Genomic DNA, 24,426 nt, shown 5'->3' on the forward strand with positions numbered 1-24,426 from the left:
TATGACAGCCTATGTACGAAGGCCATAGGTGCTGCTACTTGTGGGAAAATATCCCAAGGCTTAAATTACAGCCAGGTGCTGGAACATATGCGCCTTCCTAGACAACTGTCTGATGCGTTTGTTTTTCCTCCAATCAGATGCAATTTCTGCCTGAAAAAAGTAATGTTACAAAATAACCAAGCACTGCTTCGTGCAGGAAATGTAAAAAAATACAATACCTGTAATAGAATTTAATAAAGGGTGTTTAATATGATAAAGTAGGCACAGTGCTTCCGATATATATTACACACAGAGTAAAAGATTACAAACACTTTGAATAAAATAAACAGCAACAAAACAGATTATTAGCTCTAGAATAACAAGGATTTAAAAACTATTTTTTCCCCACAACCCCTCCTTCCTTTTCCTGACAATGGAGAGGGTTGAAATTTGAATAACCCACATGGAGCAGATGTCCCATGGAAAATCCACAACTTTCAAACCATCATAACTTTTTAGGTGAAGTTCTCTGGAATCTATTTTTGCCTTTAGACAACTACACATCATATGCTGCATAACCACATATCAACCATCTCTCTTAGAGCTCAGGTCCGGCTGAGAAATGTAGTTGCTGTGAAGGCATGCTCCCACCTCACTGTACATGATGATAGTGTTATGAAGCTAAGTGCTTGGGTGCAAAATATATACTTTTATTCCTTACATTATGAATAATGCCAGAAATATTGGTCAAGTAATAAATCTTTGTTTCTAGGGTCATGGTCAGTCATCAATACACTGACCTGACAATCTTATCTTGTCCAAAGATATAACTGGTCAGGAAACCAGCTTCTTTCTTCAGGGATGAAACTAGGCTGTGATCAGACATGAAATGTGACAAACACATGGTTTTCCTATATGACAGGGTAAAGAAATGTGTAGTCCTAATGCGGAAATTGAGTTTGATCAATATGTAAAATCATCTCTTGATAATATTATTTTTAGAGGGCTTTACTTAGAAGTGTTAAGGTGCACCCCTATCCTTCCCAACCCTTTCCCTTATGGTGCGTACACATGGTACGATCAGTAAGCGATAACAATATCGCTGACTGATCTCCCTGCAACTTCCCGGTGTGCTGGCTGATCAATATCGATCATCCAGCACACCACCAACCCACCGACGGGCCACGATCTATGTAACTTGGTCGATATCGACCAGGTTGGCCTGCATGCACGGCTGATGGACGATATCGTTATCGTCCACATGTGTCCGCGCATCGTTGGTCGTTTGAGGGTTGGAAGGCACCAAAAAATTAACGATCTAAACGATATCATTATCGTTCATATTGTGCATTTTTATAGTGCCGGGTGTACGCACCATTAGTACTATGTATATGTCACTGCTCCATTTTAACCTTTCTTTATGTGGTTAAGACAATATTGTATGTAATATTGTTAAATATTTACAAATGTATTTGTACAGTATGTTATGTCTTGACGTTGCCATTTTTGCTATAAACAGTTACATCTTTATACAGTTTGTATATAGTTATACTACTAACTGATCCGCAGAAGAGTCTAAAAAAAATACCTGCCCCAGGAATGCTGCAAGTTACTAAATTTATCAGGAAGATCTGAATACAACACACATACACCCAAGAGCTCCTTCAGACTGGTGATTGATTATAGAGCCAATTGTCAGACTACATTCCTTTGGTAACAAGCTTTGGTAAATGCACACTGTAAACAAAATAGGCACTGAGGGCCTGATTCAGAAAAGGACGCTAATGCGATCACATCCGTGATTTCAAATGCAACGCAGCAGCAAAAATATGCTAATGTTAGCAAAGATCACCCGAGCATAAAGACACCCACTGCTGCCTTCTTGCCTGCGTGCGACAATGCATACCCACGTAAATATTGGTAACATCGACTGACATCAACTGGCATCTTACCCTTGTGGCAGGTCTGACCTGCGGCAGCCTTGGGTGCTCTGTTGACAACCAGAGCTGAGTATGCACTTGCAGTGGCTAATTTATGCACGCCCATGTAATGGCGTTTAAATGGACAAGACATGCCTGCGTTTTTCTGACCACTCCCCGTTAACACTCCCAAATGATGACATCCTTTCAGTCACTTTGTGATGGTATCCTCCGTGTGTCCGTAATCGCATTGTGATCGCTGCGCATGCACAGTGTGGTGAATGCGCAATGGCAAATAATTGCTCAATCTGCTTGAAAATTGCATTAGCGTCTATCTCTGAATCAGGCCCTGAGCTGATACATGCAAAGCCTTGGGACCTATTTATTGAGCATTTTTTTTCCATGCAATTATGTAGAAACAGTAGTTTCTGCATAATTTTAATTATTGGTGCTATGTACTAATAGCCTAATGCAGGAAATTTCACATAAATCTCCTGCAAAAGGCTAATTAGCGATGTAGATCGCATTCATTATCAATGTGGACTACGGTCTGACCCCTATGTACCAAACTCCAAAAAGCAAAGCTTTTCAGAGTTTGGCCCTGTGTTGGTTCATGCTATCCCAAGATGGTGTAAACCTCTTTATGCTTATGGAGGCATTCTAGCAACAGAGGGATCCCTCTCCTGCAGCCTCTGCCCAGCTCCGAAACCCAACACTGCGCATGCAGGGTCGTTCAGAGCTGAACACGGCCTGGGTACTGGGGGAGTGATCAAATCCAGAAGGCATGGCCACACACCCCTCTGAAGAAATAAATTGAGTTTGCATGCTGCAAAGGGGGACATTTCCCCCAGCAGCTGACCTGGGCCCCTCCAACAAGCCCATGCCTGGGTAATTAGTACCCACCCCCTCTCGGTGCGCATGCAGTGAGGAGAGCGTGTGCATGCACTACAACAACCCTGACTGCCAAGATCCATTACCTACAAGCAGCACTCTGAGAGTTTGTGGCGGTAGTGGGTACACTTTACTTCCAGTTTACAAAAACACTTAAGAAATGACATATTGCTCATGTGTCAGCTGAGCTAAAGGAAATAGATTGCCCTCCATCCCCTCGCCTATTATTACTGTCATTAATTTTTAAGAGTAGTGTTTTATAATGCTGGACAGTGGGCAAAACAGCACATATAGAAAACAGGAGTGGTTAATGATAAAATTCCACATAAAAATGTTAACTGTATGGAAAAACAATATAGTGCTCTCAGTTATAGCTCAGTAATAAAGTGAAATATTATATTACTCACCTCAAAAAAAGGTCAGAGAACAGTGTAGTGTATGACTCAGGCTGTCATCTTCTAGTGACCACAAAAAGTGACCATAGTACAGTACCATCATACACAAACCGGGAATATACATGGTAGGCAAAAGAGTGCAGGCATGAAAGTAATAGGTGCAGAGGGCCTTGTGCATGAGACAGTTTGCAATCTAATGCATACTTGCCAACTCTCCCTCATTGTCAGGGAGACTCCCTGAAATAGTAGCAATCTCCCTGAAGAGTCTAGCAATCTCCCTCATTTCATCCTTACCCCCATTATGAAGCTGTTATATTAGAAAACAGAGATATATACATTCAAATGGAATCATTAGTGTAATTTCCTTGCATTGGTTATTATAAGGCACAATGATCCCTATGAATTTCTGAAAAGTATTAGTGTTTTTTCATCAACAAACAGATCTTACTATCTGCTTTTGGGCTGGGTTTACATTTGGATGTAAGTCAGGTTTAGGACACGCCCCTCAGATTTATCAGTACACGCCCACTGTAACACGCGCTCATAGGTGCTGCTTTCACAATCTCCCTGAAATGCTTTTTCAAAAGTAGGCAAGTATGATCTAATGGGAAAAGGGTGCAGCTGAGACAAGAGGAGCATAAACTACTCAGAGTAAATAATTATATACTCCTGTCTCTACAATATATCTGTAAACAAATGTATTTTCTAATATTTGAATTAGCACGTGTCATTGAACTTCAAGAATCTTATATTAGCTTTTATACATGTAATAGTCTGTGCCAGTATTTCAAACCTTTTGTCATACAGAAAGTCTCCCCCTACTGGTTGCTTAGAGTGTAACCATTAAGTAAGTTTCGTTTTAAAAGGAAATGAAAGTAGAGTACACTACTCTCGTTTGGCTGCCTCACCCAGTCTAATGAGTCATATGTCTTTACATAGTTACTAGCACATTGTATACCTACCATTAGATTTTACAGCGGTGCACTTATTTCATATGTCAAGTCAACTGGACACAATTATATAATTGTATCTAATATAAAATACGTATGACTTATCTACTTCTCTATTAATACTGTACATTATACATAAAAAAACGCAGGGAGATGTGGCACTTTGCAGTGATTTACCACTGTTCATCATAGACAAACATTTTCCAGTGGTATCTGTGAGTGTTGCTGGAAATCACAGACGCAAGGCTATTATGTAATTGTCTGTATGCACCATATATTACTGTATGTGCAAGTGTATGTTCTACTTTGCTGTAAATGTGCATGTGGGAACATTATTACTTTTATAAACTGGTACACAGGGAAAAGATGCTATAACTAATAGCAACCCACCAGATTCTAACGAATGTCCCTAACTGACCACCTCTTTATTAGGCAACAAAATTGCATAACATCTCACCATAATAGCCCTAGCTGTACCCAAGCAGCTCAAGGTTGAGTGGCGGACCATAGTCATGTAAGTAAAGGAAGCATGCAATGCTGTGGTAGGTTACCAGCACAGGTTGCTCCTCTGCAGCAGGGTAACAAAAAAAACATTTCTATATGTGTACCACCGGACATAAAGAAAAAAAGTTTTCATGTATTTGGGAAGATTCGTCTTGTTAACGTTTAGTAATGAAAGTAAATGCGTGTGGGCTTGTCCTTTATGTTGGCCGCATAGACAATCTTACTACTTAACGCCAACCCTGGAATCCATTTGTAACTTAGCAACACATCTATAAAGATCCAGCTGTTTAACACTCATTGGTTAGTGTGATTAGTACTATGGATGAACCCACAGATAGGCCAACACTGGTGCCATGTCTGAAAGGGGACATCTTTACATTACCTGGATATAGTAGTCCCATTTGAAAAGATCCAACTGTACAGCTCTCACATGGGGCCAGTTAGCATGGTCAGCAGATGACCCCACACATGCCAACAGTGGCGGAATGTCAGAAAAGAGACATCTTTACATTACTTGGACTTAGTAGTTTCATCTGTGGCATCTAGTAAAGAATTATATATGATAGTAGTTAATGTGCTCTGACTGTATATACAATAACTTGTTGCACTGGTATTTAAACTGAGTGACAATATCGTCAGGCCTGACAGCTGTCACCCACTTTTCAAGTCTGCCGTGAGATGACCAGACATATTTTTAAGAGGCAGATGTACCAGAGTGCCTCTAAGCTTCACAAAGACGTTGAGGCACTTAACCGCTGATTTGCCGTGCTAATGAAACCAAATGGGTATCATGCTGGTTTTGTGTGAAAATGGAAATCATGCTTTCAGAGCACCAATAAAGACAAAAGCTTTTGTGTTATCCTGATTAGTCGTAAATTAAAAAAATCATACTTTCCAACTCCATGCCCCAATTCCTATTTACACAGGAGCCTTCACTACACTATGTTCTCTCCTTTATTATACTTACATACAAATAATATTGATAGTCTCACAAAATTAATTTATAAAAGAAACAAAACAGACATAAATGGGTTTCCATTCCATACTTAAAATGATCAAAATATGCACAAATTATTCATAATAAATAGCCACATGGAAGTATAATGTTTTAGCAGTGTTATGGTAACTGCATATCAGTGATACATATCTTCCTCTTCCCTGAGCAGCACAGTGTGACAGATAGTGGGTGGAGGCTGCTTACACAATGAAATGAGTTAATATGACTGAGTGCAAACCAAGTTGAAACAGGAAATGTAAGACGAATATTCTCTTGTGAAAAACTCCAACCTTTCTAGAAGTTTACTTGTCATTTCACGACTGGATTATTTTCCTGGACGTCCTCTGAAAGACTGACTGATTAGAGACTGGACAGCAATACCAAAGGTAGGAATGATTTTTAACTCATTCATATTTACAAAGTGCAGTGGAACTGCATACATGGAAATATGTTCCATAATTTCCTTACCAGCTTCCAAAGCTGGAGACAGCATATTCATGAAAACAATTTATTAAATGGATTTTTTTCTTGCATTGATGGTATAAAATCTCTTTCATTGTATTTTAATTTTAAAGCACATATAATTTTAACTATAAGGGGTAAATATATTAAGAATCGAGTCTGGGAAAGTTTTGCTTTTTTTTTTCAACTCGATTAACTATGCCGAAACTCGGGTGATTTGAGGCTCCTGCGACTCTCAAATTTACCAAGAAGTGAGTTTAGCAGAGAGTGAGATGGCCGATGGCCGAAGCAGAACGAGATTTCTCTCCCGAGTAGCAGGTTTTGCAGGAGATTACTCACCCGAGATTGTAGTGTCTTCTCTCTGCAAAACTCTCCAGAGAAAGCAGCCTGCACATATCAGTGAGATATGTGTAAGCTGCTTGTGTTGTAGGCTGTAAAAAAAACAGGTTAAAAGTAACAAAAAAAAAATGACATAGCCCAGCCCCCCCCCCCCCCCCCAAAGACTAACCGGTGGGTGGCGATTTGATAGTTAGGTGTAGTGTTACAAATAGAATTAACAACATTGGCCCTCATTCAGAGCCACTCGCTAGCGGCAGTACGCTCGTTCCGAGCGATGTTCGCACATCTGCGCATGCGTACGGATCGTTATACGCATGCGCGAACCAGTCAGTGCGGCCGAAATTCATGTGCTCGCAATATAGCGAATGCCTGCTATTTTGAGTGACAGAATGAGGCGTATGTGGGTGGTAACAGGGGAAGGTGCTTGAAAATGGGGAGTGGAGATCCGAACGCAGGCGTGCTTAAAGGTCAAAACGGGCGTTTTATGGGTGTGCATAATTAATACAGCAGCGTCATTGACCACGTCACTGGGTTATTTTATAGCCAGAACTGCTCGCAAGATTGTGGTAGCAAAAACCAACCACAAGAATAGCGAGCAGTTCAGACGCTGGTCGATGTACTCGATTAATCTAATAAATAGCGGACATGACGTATGGTGCGAGCGGCCAGGGGGCGTTTTTAACAAATAAACGAGCATATGTTTTGCTCGCTCGTTCAGACTTAGAGGTGTGAACAGACTGCAATTTGCGAACGGATCATTTGAATAGCCACCCCTTGTTTTTGAACGAACGACCGCAAATAGCGAACGGCTCTGAATCAGGCCCATTGTCTTTACTGTAGAACTGCCGGTCCCAGCAAGCCTCCCCCACATGCTGGTACTTGGAGAACCACAAGTACCAGCATGCGGGGCATTAAGGGGCTGCTGGTACGTGTAGTTCACCTTTAAAGAAATGTGAAAAAAACACAAGCCACACACACCGAGAAAATAAAGATTTATTACATCCATACATACTCACCTGCTCCCAGATGTTCACGTCCCCCTTCTCAACGTAAAGTATCCTATGGAAGTACCTGAAAAAGAGATCCAATACTCACCTTTTGTCCCACGATGTTCTCCGCAGTAATCCAAATAGGGCCCCGGACACACTGTATCAACACGCTACAGCATATTGTTACAGTATCGCTAATGACAGTTCATGGAGAATGAGCTGTCATTAGTGCCGGGCCGTGAGCCAATTAGCGGTGGCTTAACATTAGCTGGGACCCACATGGAGGAGCCACTCATTGGCTAAGTCCACATGGGTCCCAGCCAATGAGCGGCCGCTAATGTTAAGCCGCCACTGATTGGCTCGTGGCCCGGTACTAATGATAGCTCAATCCCTGAGCTGTCATCAGTGTACTATAACAATATGCTGTAGCGTGTTGTTACAGTGTGTCCGGGGCTCTTATTGGATTTCTGCGGATAACATCGTGGGACAAAAGGAGAGTATTGGAATTTTTTTTTACAGATACTTCCATTGGATACTTTACGTTGAAAAGGGGATGTGAACATCTGGGAACAGGTGAGTGTGTGTGTGTATGGATGTACTAAATCTTTATTTTCACGGTGTGTGTGGCTTGTATTTTTTACACATTTCTTTACAGGTGAACTACACGTACCAGCGGCCCCTTAATGCCCTGCATGCTGGTACTTGTGGTTCTCCAAGTACCAGCATGCGGGGGAGGCTTGCTGGGACCTGCAGTTCTACAGTAAAGACAATGTTGTTAATTCTATTATTAACACTACACTTACACTATCAACCCACCGCCCAGGGGTGGCGGGGATAGCCCCAGGCTATCAGCCTAGGACAGGGGTGCCCTGGAGAGGGGGACCCCTTTATTGGGGGGTCCCCAACTCCCCAGGGATCCCTGGCCTGGGTTGACTAGCAGTCAGGGCTGATGCTGCGGCTGGGGGGCCCGGTGAAAGGGCACCCTTGGCTGTGGCATCAGTCTCCCACTAGAAAGGGTCCAGAGCTGGTTTTAAATATAAGGGGAACCTCACGCAAATTTGTTCTCCCTTTATTTAAAACCAGGTCTGGCCCTGCTGCCTGGTGCTGGTTCTTAAATTACTGTGGAACCCTACTCATTTTGTTCCCCGTAATTTTAAGAACCAGGACTGGCCGGCAAGTGGGGCTGGATAGTCTTGGATATGTCATTTTTTTAAAAAACTTTGAAACTTTTTTTTCTATTTACAGGCAGAAACATACATGGATCACAGTGATCTGTGTATGTTTCTGCCAAACTCGCAGATCACAGGCAGGTGTATTTATTTCATGAGTTTTTACAGGAGAGTTTTTCCATCTCATGAGAGTTTAGAAACTCTCTGCTTGGTAAATTCCCGAATCCTATGTACACTAGTGAAAAGGTTCTCGAATTTTGCCGATGGTGAACTGAAGAGAGTTTGCTAACTCGCCAGTATTTTCCTGTAGCAAAGGAAATCTCTTTCCCGAGTTTTACATTAGTAAATTTGCGAGTGGTGAAAAATGCCCAAACTCTCCAGAGTTAGCAAACTTTCCCAGACTCGATTCTTAGTAAATTTACCCCTAAGATTGTTGTTGGTTTGGGGGTTCATAGAAGAACCTTTCCAGCTTCCTGTAGATCACAATATACAAAAGTTGACATTGGTTATTAGTACAAAAGTATGGTACTATTATGGGGGCTATCCAATTAGCTACGAAAAATTGTCGGACGCGAAAAACAGATTTTTGGCCCGATGTTTTTTTCGTGCTATCCCATTAAACCCCATTTTTTACATCTGAAAAATTTTCTGTTTTTCTCACTAAAACATATAGGATCCATGACCTATGTATTTTCATTGCCACGATCAGGAGAAAAACAGCTTCTTGTCATGGATTTGGACAAAATCCCCAATAAGTACTGGCATCGGGGCTAAATGGATAGCCCTGCCACGATCAATTAGCATCGCTACTTTAGCGCTGTTAATTGGATAAACCCCTATGTGTGCAATCTCCCTCTTCTTTACTCCCCTTACTGAGGTGGTTACTGAGGAATATACACCAATCAGCCATAATACTAAAACCACTTCCCTAATGTTATGTAGGTCCCTCTTGTGCCACCAAAGAGATCTGACCTGTTGAGGCATGGACTCCACAAGACTTCTGAAGGTGTCCAGTGGTATCTGGCACCAAGACATTAGCAGCAGATCCTTTAAGTACTGTCAGTTGCAAGGTGGGGTCTCCATGGCTCAGATTTGTTTTTCCAGCACATTCCACAGATGCTCGGTTGGAGCGAGATCTGGGGAATTTGGAGGCCAAGTCAACACCTTGAGCTCTTTGCCATGTTCCTCAAACCATTCCTGAACAATTTTTGCAGTGTGGCAGGGGGCATTATCCTGATGAAAGAGGCCACTGCCTTCAGGGAATACCGGTGCCATGAAGGGGTGTACTTAGTCTGCAACAATGTTTAGGTAGGTGGTACGTGTCAAAGTAACATCCACATGAATTCCAGGACCCAAGGTCTCCCAGCAGAACATTATCCAGAGCATTGCACTGCCTCTGCTGGCTTGTCTTCTTCCCATAGTGAATCTTTGGTGCCATCTCTTGCCCAGGTAAACAACACAAAGGTACCCAGCCATCCACATGATGTAAAAGAAAATGTGATTCATCAGACTTGGCCGCCTTCTGTCATTGATCCATGGTCCAGTTCTCTCGTGTGCCCATTGCAGGCACTTTTCGGCTGGGCACTACACAGTCCCATACACAGCAAGCTTCTATGCACTGTGTGTTCTGACACCTTTCTATCATAGCCATCATTAACTTTTTCAACAAGTTGTGCTATAGTAGCTCTTTTGTAGTATAGGACCAGATGGGTTAGCCTTGCTCCCCCATGCACATCAATGAGCCTTGAGAGCTCATGACTCTGATGCCAGTTCACTGGTTTTCCTTCCTTGGACCTTCTTTTGGAAGGTACTAACCACTGCATCCTGGTAGATTTTAAAAGGACTTGGAAAAGTGCCCCCCCCGACCCCTATTTTTAAACAGTTCTGAGGTAAAGAGGGTTAGTGGATTAATGTTTCTAGGAATTAATATTTCTGATAATTTATCATGGTCTTCACGTATCTGATAAGTGGTGGAGAAGGCTCCACAACACCTTTTTTTTCCTTAGGTTTACTGTGTTTGTATAATTGAGAGCCTTCTAACATATTCTAACACTGTTTGGTATCGGAATTCTAAATGTTCGGGCCCCGGTATTTTAGCTAGGGTTGTTAAAGCGGCCGAAAGAACCATCAGCCAAACCCTATCTAGACTAGAAGAAATTTATGCTAAATGGTGTGTTTCAAAGCAAATAAGATTGTTGCGGACTTTAGCCACCCATGTCATTCTCTGTTCTATTTATTGCCTTCTGGTAAGCATTTTAGGTGTATTGGGTGTCAAACTAGTAGACTGCGAAACAGTTTCTTTCCTGTCGCAATTATTAGTTTAAATTCTTACATTTTTATTGTACTTTTATTTAATTTATTTGACTGAGTTTTCTTGCACTACAATTTCGCCGACACATTTGTAATGTGGATATGATAATAAATTTTGATTGATTGATTGAACACCCCACAAGACCTGCCATTTTGGAGATGCTCTGACCCAGTCGCCTAGCCATCACAATTTGGTGCTTACCAAAGTCGCTCAGATCCTTACACTTGCCCATCTTGCCTGCTTCCAACACATCAACTTTTGTGTAATATATCCTGCCCCTTGACTGGTGCCATTGTAACTAGAAAATCAATGTTATTTACTTCACCTGTCAGTGGTTTTAATATTATGACTAATTAGTGTATATTCAGAAAGGGATCCTTGTAGCTGCAAAAATGGGCATTACATACAAGCTTCTCTGTCAAGGAAAATCATAGCTGAGCACAGGTTATGCTATGGAGGGATTCTTTTCTTGTGCACTGACTTACTGACTTTCAGCTGACAATGACAACTCTTAACCAAGGAATATGCAGGGGGCAAAAGATCCTAATTGTTATTATTCTTTATCAGGAATTCTATCATTAGATCAGCATGAGCCGAAGTAATACAGAACCCGAGCCCATGGAGTCAGAGCCATCAAATGATAATGTGAGTAGTGCCACCTGCTGGCAGACAAAATATATATATGAATTAATACTTTCTCATTGTGTGCTCCAAAGTATTGTGCTGTAAAGAGATGATAGTTACCGAAATGCTTGTTTTCCCCATTAGGCTGATTAAAACAATTAAAATAACCTATCATCAAAATATGTAGAGATCATCCAGGGCACTTAGGATACTACTGACCTACCAACAGTACCTTTCTGCTATATGTGTTAATATATGACATTCTCTTGTTTCCTTCATAGGTAAATGTGGATGCTCAGAAAGAGAGGAAAAAGTAAGTTTGTCTGCATGAGCCGGCTACACATGAATGGGGAGAATATTCACAGAGATCTGTAGTCCCCGAGTAGGTTACTGACGCTATTCTAAAATAATAATTTGGTCTGCCCCCTATTTAAATTTGTGTTATTCGCGAAAATTAACCATGAGGGGGTGGAGCTTACTGATGTGAAAAGTCTGTCCTCGCCCCCATCGCCGCCCACCTGCTTCTCCTGCCCTAGCTTCTCCCGAGGAGGAAAAATAAAAAAGTAGGCAATTATGGATAAGGGGGCACAGACACACAACACGGGGGCATGATCAGCACCACCAATGTGCCGAACAGACCCCATCTCATTCTCTTACCTTTCAATGTCACACATTCCATGGCATGTGTATGCGGCAACCGTTCGTTGCTCTGCTATGCGAGTCACATTCCTCCCAATGTTCAGTCCAATCTGCTCTCCTAAGGAAGCATGGACAGAGACCACAAATCAGGACAGTTGGGAGGTATGCTATGGTGAATGTAAGAGCTTGACAAGTAGAGGCCCCCACAGGACCTCATTGTTAATGGAAAACAGCCACATGTCTGGCAGTGGATACATCTGGGGAACAAGGAGCAAGCTGATAAGATGGTGCTGTGCATTACAGGAGGGCAGGAGGATTGGTTTACAGAGAAGGTAGTTGTATTGGTGGATGTGGGGAATTACATAGAAGTGTTGGTGTAAATGAATAACAGTGGAGGGGGAGGACAAGTGGAAAAGAAATAAACAGTTGGTGGGAAACTAGTTACAGGGGAGGGTGGTTAGGGAAAATTAGAATTAGTTTTAGTCATACTAGCTAACATTCGCAGTATTGTAATAATCTATCACGAATAATGTCATTGAGCCCCGAGTCTGACCACTTCTCTGGGGGAAGAGAGAAGGAAGGAAAGAGAGCGCAACCAGTGAAAAAAATGAAAAAGACTGAGAAAAAAAAAAGATAGAAAGAGAGCAAAACACAGAGATAGAGAAATAAATGGGTGTATTTATTAATCAGCATTTTCTGTTGCTCAATAATATCGATGTTTTGAAATTACAACAAAAGAATTGTCTATTTAAAAAAAAACACTGATAATTAAACTCCAAACAGTTAAAACCAGAAAGAGAGAGAGAGAGAGAGAGAGAGAGAGGGAGAGAAAAGAGTTGTAGCGATGAACCCAACATTAAATTGGTTTATGCCTTCGGATAATCCAGAACAAATGATATTTCCTCATATATTGGTCTGTGCAGTAACCAGCACTGTATAATATCCCTTGCAGGAAAATTGTGAAGTATAAAGCAAAGCAAAAAGAAAATATGACAACAAGTGGGCTCCTTTTTATTAAGGCATTCCAGGACCTGCTTCAGAAAACAAAAGCTCAGAAGAAGAGTATGCTGGAGTACATGCAAAGGGTACGTTTTGAAGAAAAAAAAATATATGTTGGAAAGGGACATATTATTAGTATTATTATTAAAATTGCACATGATTGCATGAAGGTCTATGCAGAGTATATAAGCAGTAGGCAGGATGAGAGAGGAAATATCACATACATTTAAAATTGCACATGATTGCATGTCTATGCAGTGTATATATACAGTAGGCAGGATGAGAGAGGAAATATCACAAACATTTAAAATTGCACATGATTGCATGAAGGTCTATGCAGTGTATATATGCAGTAGGCAGGATGAGAGAGGAAATATCACATACCTGAGGGATGAAATTAAATAAACAGATGATTAGTCTATATTCATGCAGGGTAACTGTTTGATTAACTGTTATGTTATCACACTTTGTGCCTTTAAACCCAGCTACCAAACAGCCCCAGCTGCCCCTATACTAAATATACAGGAGTGGTATCCTTGATTAAGACAGGCTACATCTGACTCAATTGGTCTGCTGATCAAAGGAGATGACTTGCTCTGAGTTGGAACAAAAACCAGGCCAGATATATACCATAAACTATGCTTCACTGAACAATATAGACTATACATGTAAAAACAAATCTATGCAAGAGAGGAAATATCACATGCATTTAAAATTGCACATGATTGCATGAAGGTCTATGCAGAGTATATATGCAGTAGGCAGGATGAGAGAGGAAATATCACATACATTTAAAATTGCACGAAGGTCTATGCAGAGTATATATGCAGTAGGCAGGATGAGAGAGGAAATATCACATACATTTAAAATTGCACATGATTGCATGAAGGTCTATGCAGAGTATATATGCAGTAGGCAGGATAAGAGAGGAAATTCACATACCTGAGGGGTGAAATGAAATAAACAGATGATTAGTCCATATTCATGCAGGATAACTGTTTGATTAACTGTTATGTTATCACGCTTTGTGCCTTTAACACTTGGTGCTTTTAACCCAAGCTGCCAAACAGCCCCAGCTGCCCCTATACAGAATATAAAGGAATGGTATATAACCTCAGACATCATTTTATGTTTATAAGGAAAAACCCCTGTTGTTTAGGTACCATTGCCCTTCTAAACAAATATGTACCCATCCAACAAAATGTGGGGCATCTTTGCCACACACTCCACATCATAACAGAAGAACAAGGACAACAAAAGCAAATTTGTGACAATAATGCCGCCGACTGGTTATTTGACACTCTCTCTCTCTATATATATATACATATACAGTCAGGTGCATAAATATTGGGACATTGACAGAATTTTCAGATTTTGGCCTCTATTCACCACCACAATGGCTTTGAAATGAAACAAACAAGATGTGCTTTAACTGCAGACTTTCAGATTTAATTTGAGGGTAATTACATCCAAATCAGGTGAACGGTGTAGGAATTACAACGGTTTCTATATGTGCCTCCCACTTTTTAAGGGGCCAAAAGTAATGGGACTATAAACTCAATCATGGACAGGTGTGGGCTATTTCCTCGTTATTTCATTATCAATTAAGCAGGTAAAAGGTCTGGAGTTGATTCTAGGTGTGACATTTGCATTTGGAATCAGTTGCTGTCGACTCTCAATATGAGATCCAAAGAGCTGTCACTATCAGTGAAGCAAGCCATCATTAGGCTGAAAAATCAAAACAAACCCATCAGAGAGATAGCAAAAACATTAGGTGTGGCCAAATCAACTGTTTGGAACATTCTTAAAAAGAAAGAATGCACCGGAGAGCTCAGCAACACCAAAAGACCCGGAAGACCACGGAAAACAACTGTGGTGGATGACAGAAGAATTATTTCCCTGGTGAAGAAAAACCCCTTCACAACAGTTGGCCAAATCAAGAACACTCTCCAGGAGGTAGGTGTATATGTGTCAAAGTCAACAATCAAGAGAAGACTTCACAAGAGTGAATATAGAGGGTTCACCACAAGATGTAAATCATTGGTGAGCCTCAAAAGCAGGAAGACCAGATTAGAGTTTGCCAAACAACATCTAAAAAAGCCATTACAGTTCTGGAACAACATCCTATGGACAGATGAGACAAAGATCAACTTGTACCAGAGTGATGGGAAGAGAAGAGTATGGAGAAGGAAAGGAACTGCTCATGATCCAAAACATACCACCTCATCAGTGAAGCATGGTGGTAGTATCATGGCGTGAGCATGTATGGCTGCCAATGGAACTGGTTCCCTTGTATTTATTGATGATGTGACTGCTGACAAAAGCAGCAGAATGAATTCTGAAGTGTTTCGGGCAATATTATATGCTCATATTCAGTCAAATGCTTCAGAACTCATTGGACGGCGCTTCACAGTGCAGATGGACAATGACCCGAAGCATACTGCAAAAGCAACCAAAGAGTTTTTTAAGGCCAAAAAGTGGAATATTATGCAATGGCCAAGTCAATCCTCTGACCTGAATCCGATTGAGCATGCATTTCACTTGATGAAGACAAAACTGAAGGGAAAATGCCCCAAGAACAAGCAGGAACTGAAGACATTTGCAGTAGAGGCCTGGCAGAGCATCAGCAGGGACAGGGCCGGATTAAGGGGGGGGCACTGGGGGCAAGTACCCCCGGGCCCCCCTCAGAGAGGGCCCCCTGCTACCAGCCGCAGATCGGATCAGATTTATTCCGCCGGGCCGCCGCCGCGATTCACAGCACGGGTGCAGCGGCAGCCAGGCCAGCCCAGTAGCAGCCAACCAGCCATTCTCTGTCTGCACAATATCCTGACAGCCCCCGCCGGCGCCGCAGAGCAGTACTGGGTTGCCGAGTCGGCGGTGGACCAATGACAAGTTAAGTTGTTACAGCCTGTGCAGTGACTGGCTGGAGTCGGGCGCAGGCTGCAGGGAAGAAGAGGGCAGGACTTGAAAGAGAGGGGCGGACTCGTGCAGCCACAGTGACAGGCGCATTTTATGGAGGCAGAGGGGTGCGTCCGAGTGTAGCAGTTCAGCTGTTGAGGACAACTTAAGACTGGCTGTCAGCATCTCATCATAAAAGAAAAAAAAGTAAGAGACAGTATTGAAAAGGTTTTTTTTATAACCAAATAAAAATTAAATAAAGGCACTGGGTCCATTGGCCTTAAATGTGTGTGTGTGTGTGTGTGTGTATATATATATATATATATATATATATAATATATATAATACATATATATATATATTTTTTTTTTATGTACACTATGTTCATATGTAAATTTGGAATTCCAGCACTCACTGGTATGATGCAGTGTATACTTGCCAGGTGTGTGTGTGTGTGCATGTATATATATATATATATATATGTGTGTGTATAGATAGATAAATAAATAGTATTTATGTACATACATATATATGTATGTGCATATATATATTAGGGATGTGCAGGCTCGGATAGGTTCGAGTTTGCACGTTGAGTTCGGATTTTTCCCTCCAAAAAAACGGAACTCAGAAAGAGGCAAAACGTCATCTTGCATGGACGAACATCATCATTCCTGGACTTCCAGGAATGATGATGTTCGTCTATGCAAGATGACGTTTTGCCTCTTTCTGAGTTCCGTTTTTTTTGAGGGAGAAATCCGAACTCAACGTGCAAACTCGAACCTATCCGAGCCTGCACATCCCTAATATATATATATATATATATATATATATAAAAACATATATGTGTGTGTGTGTATATATATATATATATATATTTATATTAAATATCTGTATATAAGCAGGTGAAAATAACACATTATGCATACATCTAGCCAATGTTTCAGGACACTCCGGTCCTTTTGTCAAGGGAATATATAAATAAATAATAATAAAAAAAAAAAAAAAAAATATATATATATATATACATATATATATACATACATATACACTATCTGAGAAGGGACCACCTGAGCAATGTCAGCCACTACACTGTGTGAGTCTTGAGCCTTTTAATTGCAGTACTGCCGCAATTATTATCGGTCCAACTCGCAGGGAATATTTTCATTTTTAATGAAAATATCCTCGCTATGTACAACGGGGAACTCGCAGGGACAGCGTTGCAGTAACCGCTGTTCCTGCGAGTTATATCCCTGCCATTTAGGGGAAGTCTGTCACAGAAGGGAAAAAAATTGCGCACAGCATCAGCTTCGGTAGCCGGCCGCGGGCTGCAGGAGAGAGATAGAAAGATCTCTCTCCTGCCCCTGGAGGCTTACAGTAGTTTACACCATCTGTAGATGGTGTAAACTACTGGTGCTAGACTCTGAAAAAGTTTTGCTTTTTGGAGTTTAGTACATAGGGAGCAGATTGTTGTCCCCATTGATAATAATGGGGACTACGATCTGCAGCGCTAATTAGCACATTCCTGGAGATTTTGCTGGAGATTTCTGTGAAATCTCCTGCATTGTGCTTTTAGTACAAAGGTACACTAAATAAAATTATGCAGAAACTAAGAAACTACAGTTTCTGCATAATTTTATGTAAAAAAAGACTTTATTCATCAACGAAGTTATCACTAAAAATTAGTGATAAATATCAATGTTTGTGATAAATGTTGCTCCAGCCAATCAGCTCCCAACTGTCGTCTGTTAGAAAAATGACAGTTAGGAGCTGATTGGCTGGAGCACCATTTATCATAAACAGTGATATTTATCACTCATTTTGAGTGATAAACTCGTTGATGAATAAGGCCCTATATATGTGAAGTTTGGCACTCTGGAAAAGAAACTGTATGCTGTAGTGCCCTCCTACTATAGTAGAAGCAAATAGGTATCCTGTAGAAAAAAAGAAGCATCACTCCAGAAACTTTTACATTTGTGTTAATCTGTATCCTGAAGAAAAGACCCTTAGGAGACTATTTCACACCTGCCGGTTTTTCCGGCTGTAAAATGTAATTAAACATCGAAGCTGGTGGGTCCTTTCAGACAGCACGGTCACCGTGTTACAGCTGGGAATATCCACAGACAAGGACTGCTGCCGTGTCGTGTCCGTGCTGTCCCTGCATGTAAGTAAGGCACAAATTGTACCCGCCCACAACTCGATCTGCTGCTGCGCATGCCTACTGCATTAAAAGAAACAATCACAGAGTAAAAACAGCTTAAAGCCCTTACATGTGAAAGGCACTGATTGCCTGAAAAAAAACGTCCAGCTTTGGACAGTTTTGTTTGCCGCCTGGGCAAAACCGGCGTGTGTGAAACAGCCCTTAGAAGTCTTGAAATAACGGTAACTATTAATACAGATGTATACTATTTTAAAAGTCTGTGGAGTGCAGCCTCTTCCTTTCTACAGAATACCTATATTCTATATATAATGTGTGTGTGTGTGTGTGCATGCGTGCGTATAAATATAAATTATAGATGTGTGCTATGTTCAATGTATGCTGATTCCTTGGTTACATACAATGGGGCCTATGTATCAAAGCTGGGAGAGAGATAAAATTGTGAGAGATAAAGTACTAACCAATCAGCTTCCAATTTACATTTTGCAAGCTGTGTTTAAAAAATGATAGTTAAGAGCTGATTGGTTAGCGATTTATTTGTTATAATTTTATCTCTCTCCCTACTTGATACATAGGCCCCTATATATTGTCCAAATCCAAGATTCCAACCTCACATCTTGTATGGGACTATATATGAGCACCAATGTCCTTCAGATACTGTACACCAGGGGTGGCCAAACTCGGTCCTCGAGAGCTACCAGCAGTTCACATTTTCCAGGTCTCCTTACAGAATCGCAAGTGAAATAATTAGCTCCACCTGTGGATCTTTCAAAATGTGTTAGTGAGTAATGACACCTGTGCACCTACTGGGTGACTTGGAAAACGTGAGCTGTTGGTAGATCTCGAGGACTGAGTTTGGCCACCCCTGCTGTATATGGTATGAATCATTTCCATGGTAAATAAGATAGTACTGTATAGTGGCAAAGTGAATGTAATGCAAATGTGGGTGTACAGGAAAACTGTTCAATATAGAAATTGTACTAGTTGTGTTAATGTTTATAGTACATTTCCAGTATTAGTAGAGTTAGAATGTGGCCATTTGGCTTTTAATATAAGAATTAAATACTAAACAGGATTATTTTCCTTATAGCAGTTAATTATGGTCCTATATATCAGAATATATTTTAACTATCAACTTCTGAAAATATTTTAGTTTTGGAAGTGCAGAGAAGCCTTGTTTTACATGGAGGTGATGTGTTTAATTGTATTTTTACATATGTTAATGCTGTGTATATTAGTGAGGTGCTAAGTAGTGATTGGCTGCTGGCGCCGTTAAGAGGTGGTGTACGTCATTCAAGCCAGCCCTCTGACAAAGCCCTTAAGGAAAAGCATTAGAGTTTGGCTTAGTGAAGTGGCGACGTTGCCCTGGATTTCTTCCCTGTGCCTTTGATAGACATGCTGCAACTCTTGCTGATAGTCAGCGCTGTGGTTTGTGTCCTTGGCTGGTGCAGGTGCAGCTATGTAGAGAGATCTCCAGTGTGGTATATTGAGCCATGTGGTAATAAGCACACACTGATTGTTTAATGGTACAAGCATAAAGCTGCATATACACATAACGATTTAGTAAATGAACGATTTTAGTAAACGATTTTTGTTCATTTTTTCAAGGGAAAAATGGACGAAAATCGTTTACTAAAATCACTTATGTACTAAATGTAATGAACGATTTTTTTTGAACTACAAATGATTTTTGCATATTCCTTTACTGAAAATCGTTGAGTTGGTCAGTCTGACTGAACTACAATCTACAAACGTGAACGCGCATGAAGATAATCGTTCATCGCTTTAACTTAGAAAGTGAACGATTTTTTCAACGATTGAACGATAAACGATATCGGTAATGATAATCGCTAAAGAAATCGTTGTGTGTATGCACCTTAACTGTTAGCAGTCTGCTTTTTTTGAGATTTTATTATAAATAAAACATGTTTGCACTATGGAGCGCCCCCTGTGCTTCTCTCTCTCTCTCTCTCTCTTTCGCTCTCTCTAACTCTCAGATTTCTCTCTCACTCTCATATCTATCAATCTATCTATCTATCTATCTCATATCTATCTATCTATCTATCTATCTATCTATCTATCTATCTATCTATCTATATCAATCGTTAATGCAGAAGAAGATACCGGCACTCCAAACATATTTGTTGCATAAGTTATTAGCAACATTTAGCCAGTGTATATATATTTGTGTTATAGTATATATGCATGTATAATAAGTAGTATTTATTAGTCTTATAACTCTTCTTTATTCTTACATTAAAATATAATTGTGTGAATGTTATAGAGCAGTGGTCTCCAACGTTAATTGAGGTGTGAGCTACTTTAGAAAAATGAAACCTCCTGAAGACCTACTAAAATTGTAAAGAAAAAAAAAAAGGTTGAATTTAAGGTCATTTAATGAAAAATTAGAAAAATATTTAATAGAAAATAAAAATACTTTTAATTATTACAGTGATATTGTTGTAGTTTGTAAATAAAATTTAAGCACAGGCACATTTCACTTTTATTACTGTCTCCAAGGAAGTACGTGTGGTAGAGGAGCAAAAGATTTAGGCAGGGCTGCAGTGTGATTTCAGGTAGGGCTGGGCGGGAGTCACTCGCTCACCCGTAGCGTAGAGTCACTCGCTCCCCCGTAGGTGGAACCATGGGGAAGCACGTCAGGTGATTGCTGTAGAGGCTGCAGCAATCACCTGACATGCTTCCCTGTGGCTCCACCCATGGCGTCAATGTCACGGGGGAGCACACGTCAGAGTTGACTCAGCAGTATTGCAGCTTGGTGAGCTGCTAAAAATGAAGGCCGCGAGCTACAGGTTGGAGACCACTGTTATAGAGTGTGGTTGTGTGTATACAGCAATACTTGTATGTAAATCCTTGAAGTTCTTGGTGTAGGGCAAATCTAGATATAATACATTAGACCCTGTCAGACACAATAATAACACAGTGTTTTAAAAAAACAATATCTTTATTAGCAGAAATACATACCTAAAATAATATCAAACTGCCTTGCTATATATCTATTTCTATTTATCTATCTATCTATGTATCTATCAATATCTATCTAATTAGTTTCCAGTTCTTCAAAATGTCAAAAAGACTTCTGGCATCAGGAGCTCAAAAGCGCAAACATGCAAGAGAGAAGAAACAAAGTACTAATGCAATCTTGGCAAAGATGCCTAAGTTAAATTATTTCTTCCAACCGAATATCTCTACTACCAGTCCAACCACATCAGAACTGCCCACGAGCCATTCAACAGAAATAACTGAACAACATAATCGGAAGTGTACAGAGTCAAATATTTCAAAATCTGTTGATAAAGAAGGTGAAGACAGTGGACCTGAAAATATTCACAGTAGACATTCAACAGAAACAAATGAACAATGTAATCAGAAAGGAACAGAGTCAATCCTTTCAAATTCTGTTGATGAAGAAGGTGCAGAAATAGAACCTAGTCCTTTTGAAGGCAATGATGATGAAAATCAGCAATTTACACAACATGGTGGATCTTCAACAAGTAAAGGTAATGAAGACCAAAGTTATGCTTTCACTAGACTGAGTGAATGCCAATCAACAGATCCTGCAGAGTGGTTTCCAATCAACTCTGCAACAGTTGATTGTTGGCTAAAACAAGGATTAGAGACCTGTCAAAACAAATGTGATTCTGAAAAATATCATAAGTCCTCACGCTACTACAAACCTTCTCCGGCCAGACCAAAAGGACATTATCGTTTCTTTAAAAACACCATGTTTTATGGACGCCGGCCTAATGGTGTAGTCCATCACAGAAAATGGATGTCATATAGTTCTTCAAATGGTTCAATTTACTGTACTTATTGTACACTGATGGAAAGTAGAAAAGACAAGTTCTCACTTGCTGATGGATTCTCTTACTGGAAAAAAGCACAAGAGAAGATAAAAATCCATGAAGATAGTGATGCACACCGGAACTGCATTTTGCAAGCCCGTGAACGTGGTGAAAAATCAAGTCATATTGACAGCTATATGGAACGACAGTTCATGGACAGAAAACAATACTGGTGTGAAGTACTACGCAGAGTTGTAGCAGTTGTACAACTTTTAGCAGAGAGAGGGTTAGCGTTTCGAGGGAGTGATGAGACCATTGGATCAAAATATAATGGTAATTTTCTAGGGATCATAGAATTGATAGCACAATTTGACCCTTTTCTGGCAAAACATATCCAAGACTTTGGAAACAGTGGACGCGGTAATGCAGGCTATCTATCATCAACAATTGTTGAAGAGTTTATTGAAATTATAGCAAAACAGGTGACAAATCATATTATGAAGGAGATTTCACTTTCTAAGTATTTCTCAGTGTCGGTTGATTCAACACCAGATGTAACCCATGCTGATCAGCTCAGTGTTACTGTACGGTATGTGTTGAATGGCATACCAGTTGAGCGTTTTCTCACATTTATAAGGATTCATAGTCATAAGGCTGCAGACCTCACAGAAGACTTGCTGGAATACTTGAAGTCCGAAAATATTGATATCATGGATTGCCGTGGACAGACCTATGACAATGCAAGCAACATGGCTGGAAAATACTCTGGCATGCAAGCAAGGGTGAAGGAATCTAATCCTTTGGCTGTGTTTGTGCCATGCACAGCACATTCCTTAAACCTTGTTGGATCAAATGCTGTTGATTGCTGTGTAGAAGCTGTAAGCTTCTTTGGTTTTCTTTCAAAAATGTACCAATTCTTTTCTGCCTCCACCCATCGTTGGTCTGTATTAATGAAACATCTGGGAAAGCAGGGACTCACAGTGAAGAATCTCTCAGAAACAAGATGGTCTGCTCGTGCAGATGCAACTGCTGCCTTAGCCAAAGGATACAAAAATATTCAAGATGCCCTTGATGAAATTGTTGATGATGAACAACAACCTGCTGCTACAAGACACGAAGCTGACACTTTGTCTCAGACGATGGATTTGCTAGAAATCGCATTCCTCTGTCACTTCTGGAACACTATTCTATCCAGATTTAATACAACAAGCTAAGCACTGCAATCCACAACTATTGATCTCAAGGTTGCTGTAGATCTACTAGAATCTCTTGGTTACTTTTTAGATTCACTGCGTGAAAGTTTTCATACCTTGGAGAAGGAAGCACAAGCAGCATGTGGTATATCAGACTATAAAATAACTCGTACAAGAAGGAAAAAAAGGAATGTGGACAGTGTGGAGTCTGAAGAAACCGTATTTTCTGCAAGAGAGAAATTTCGTGTGGAGACATACTTGCACATACTTGATTGCCTCAAAATGGCATTGAATGATAGAATTGTTGCCTATTCTGTTATATACGAACGTTTCAAGGTTGTACTAAGCTCTTTCAAAATGACAGATGGAGAAATAATTGTAGAGGCTACCAAATTGGCTGAACATTATCCACTAGATCTAGACAAAGAAGTGTATCCTCAAGAAATGGTCCAGTTTGTACAGTTTGCCAATGGTAGAAGCTGTCACACTCCTTCATCTCAAGCAAAGTTGCTGTATGAACAAAAGATTGAGGATGTTTTTCCTAATGTAGCTGTCTCTCTGAGAATCTACCTTTGTTTAATGGTGACAAACTGCTCAGGAGAGCGTTCATTTAGCAAATTAACACTTATAAAAAATAAACTGCGATTAACAATGCGGTATAAGCGCCTAAAAGCATTAACTCTTCTAAGCATTGAAAGTGAACTGATGCGAGGAATTTGCTTTGAAACCATTATTGAAAACTTTGCACATGTTAAAGCAAGAAAACATAAGTTTTAAACTAGTATTATCCTATGGTTGTTGCATTTGTGTGCGTGAAGCAAAATACAGTACCAGGTCACTCATTTTATATCTGTTAACATTTTGCACATTGTTTTTGACTTGCTTTCTTATTTATTTGCACTTTTTATTTATACTTTGTTTTGTTTAGCAGCTGTTATATAGTCTGCGAAGTTTGAATTGTTACTTTTCAAAACTATTAAAAAAAAACTGATTAAAAAATAGTTTATATTTTTTGTGTGTAAAATATTAAATAGTAATAAATATTCCTTTTAAGAAATAATCTTTAATATTTACCACCTCTCTAGTGATTGATGACTCTATGCTTTTAATTTTAGACTTTAGGGCCCCCCTGTCTTAAGTGCCCCGGGCCCTCCAAAGCCTTAATCCAGCTCTGACCAGGGATGAAACCCAGCGTCTGATGTCTATGCGT

The 24,426-nt window shown here is 40.3% G+C and overlaps 2 protein-coding genes across 2 annotated transcripts in view; one reads left to right on the forward strand and one right to left on the reverse strand.

The window, feature by feature from the left end:
• Positions 1-12,241, reverse strand: part of BTBD17 (BTB domain containing 17) — a 160,367-nt gene extending 148,126 nt beyond the window's left edge. Inside the window, exon 1 of the mRNA XM_088474627.1 lies at positions 12,187-12,241. The gene's annotated coding sequence lies outside the window, so the exon portion shown is untranslated. The remainder of the gene's footprint in view (positions 1-12,186) is intronic.
• The window catches only part of LOC148540910 (uncharacterized), a 30,013-nt gene continuing 11,477 nt past the window's right edge, over positions 5,891-24,426 (forward strand). Inside the window, exons 1-4 of the mRNA XM_088474639.1 lie at positions 5,891-6,021; positions 11,473-11,550; positions 11,811-11,842; positions 13,121-13,253. Coding sequence (XP_088330765.1) covers positions 11,494-11,550; positions 11,811-11,842; positions 13,121-13,253 — 222 coding nt within the window. The 5' untranslated portion in view covers positions 5,891-6,021; positions 11,473-11,493. The remainder of the gene's footprint in view (positions 6,022-11,472; positions 11,551-11,810; positions 11,843-13,120; positions 13,254-24,426) is intronic.

This window comes from Taudactylus pleione, unplaced genomic scaffold, assembly GCF_031769625.1.
Source record: "Taudactylus pleione unplaced genomic scaffold, aTauple2 ptg000016l, whole genome shotgun sequence".
NCBI lineage: Eukaryota > Metazoa > Chordata > Amphibia > Anura > Myobatrachidae > Taudactylus > Taudactylus pleione.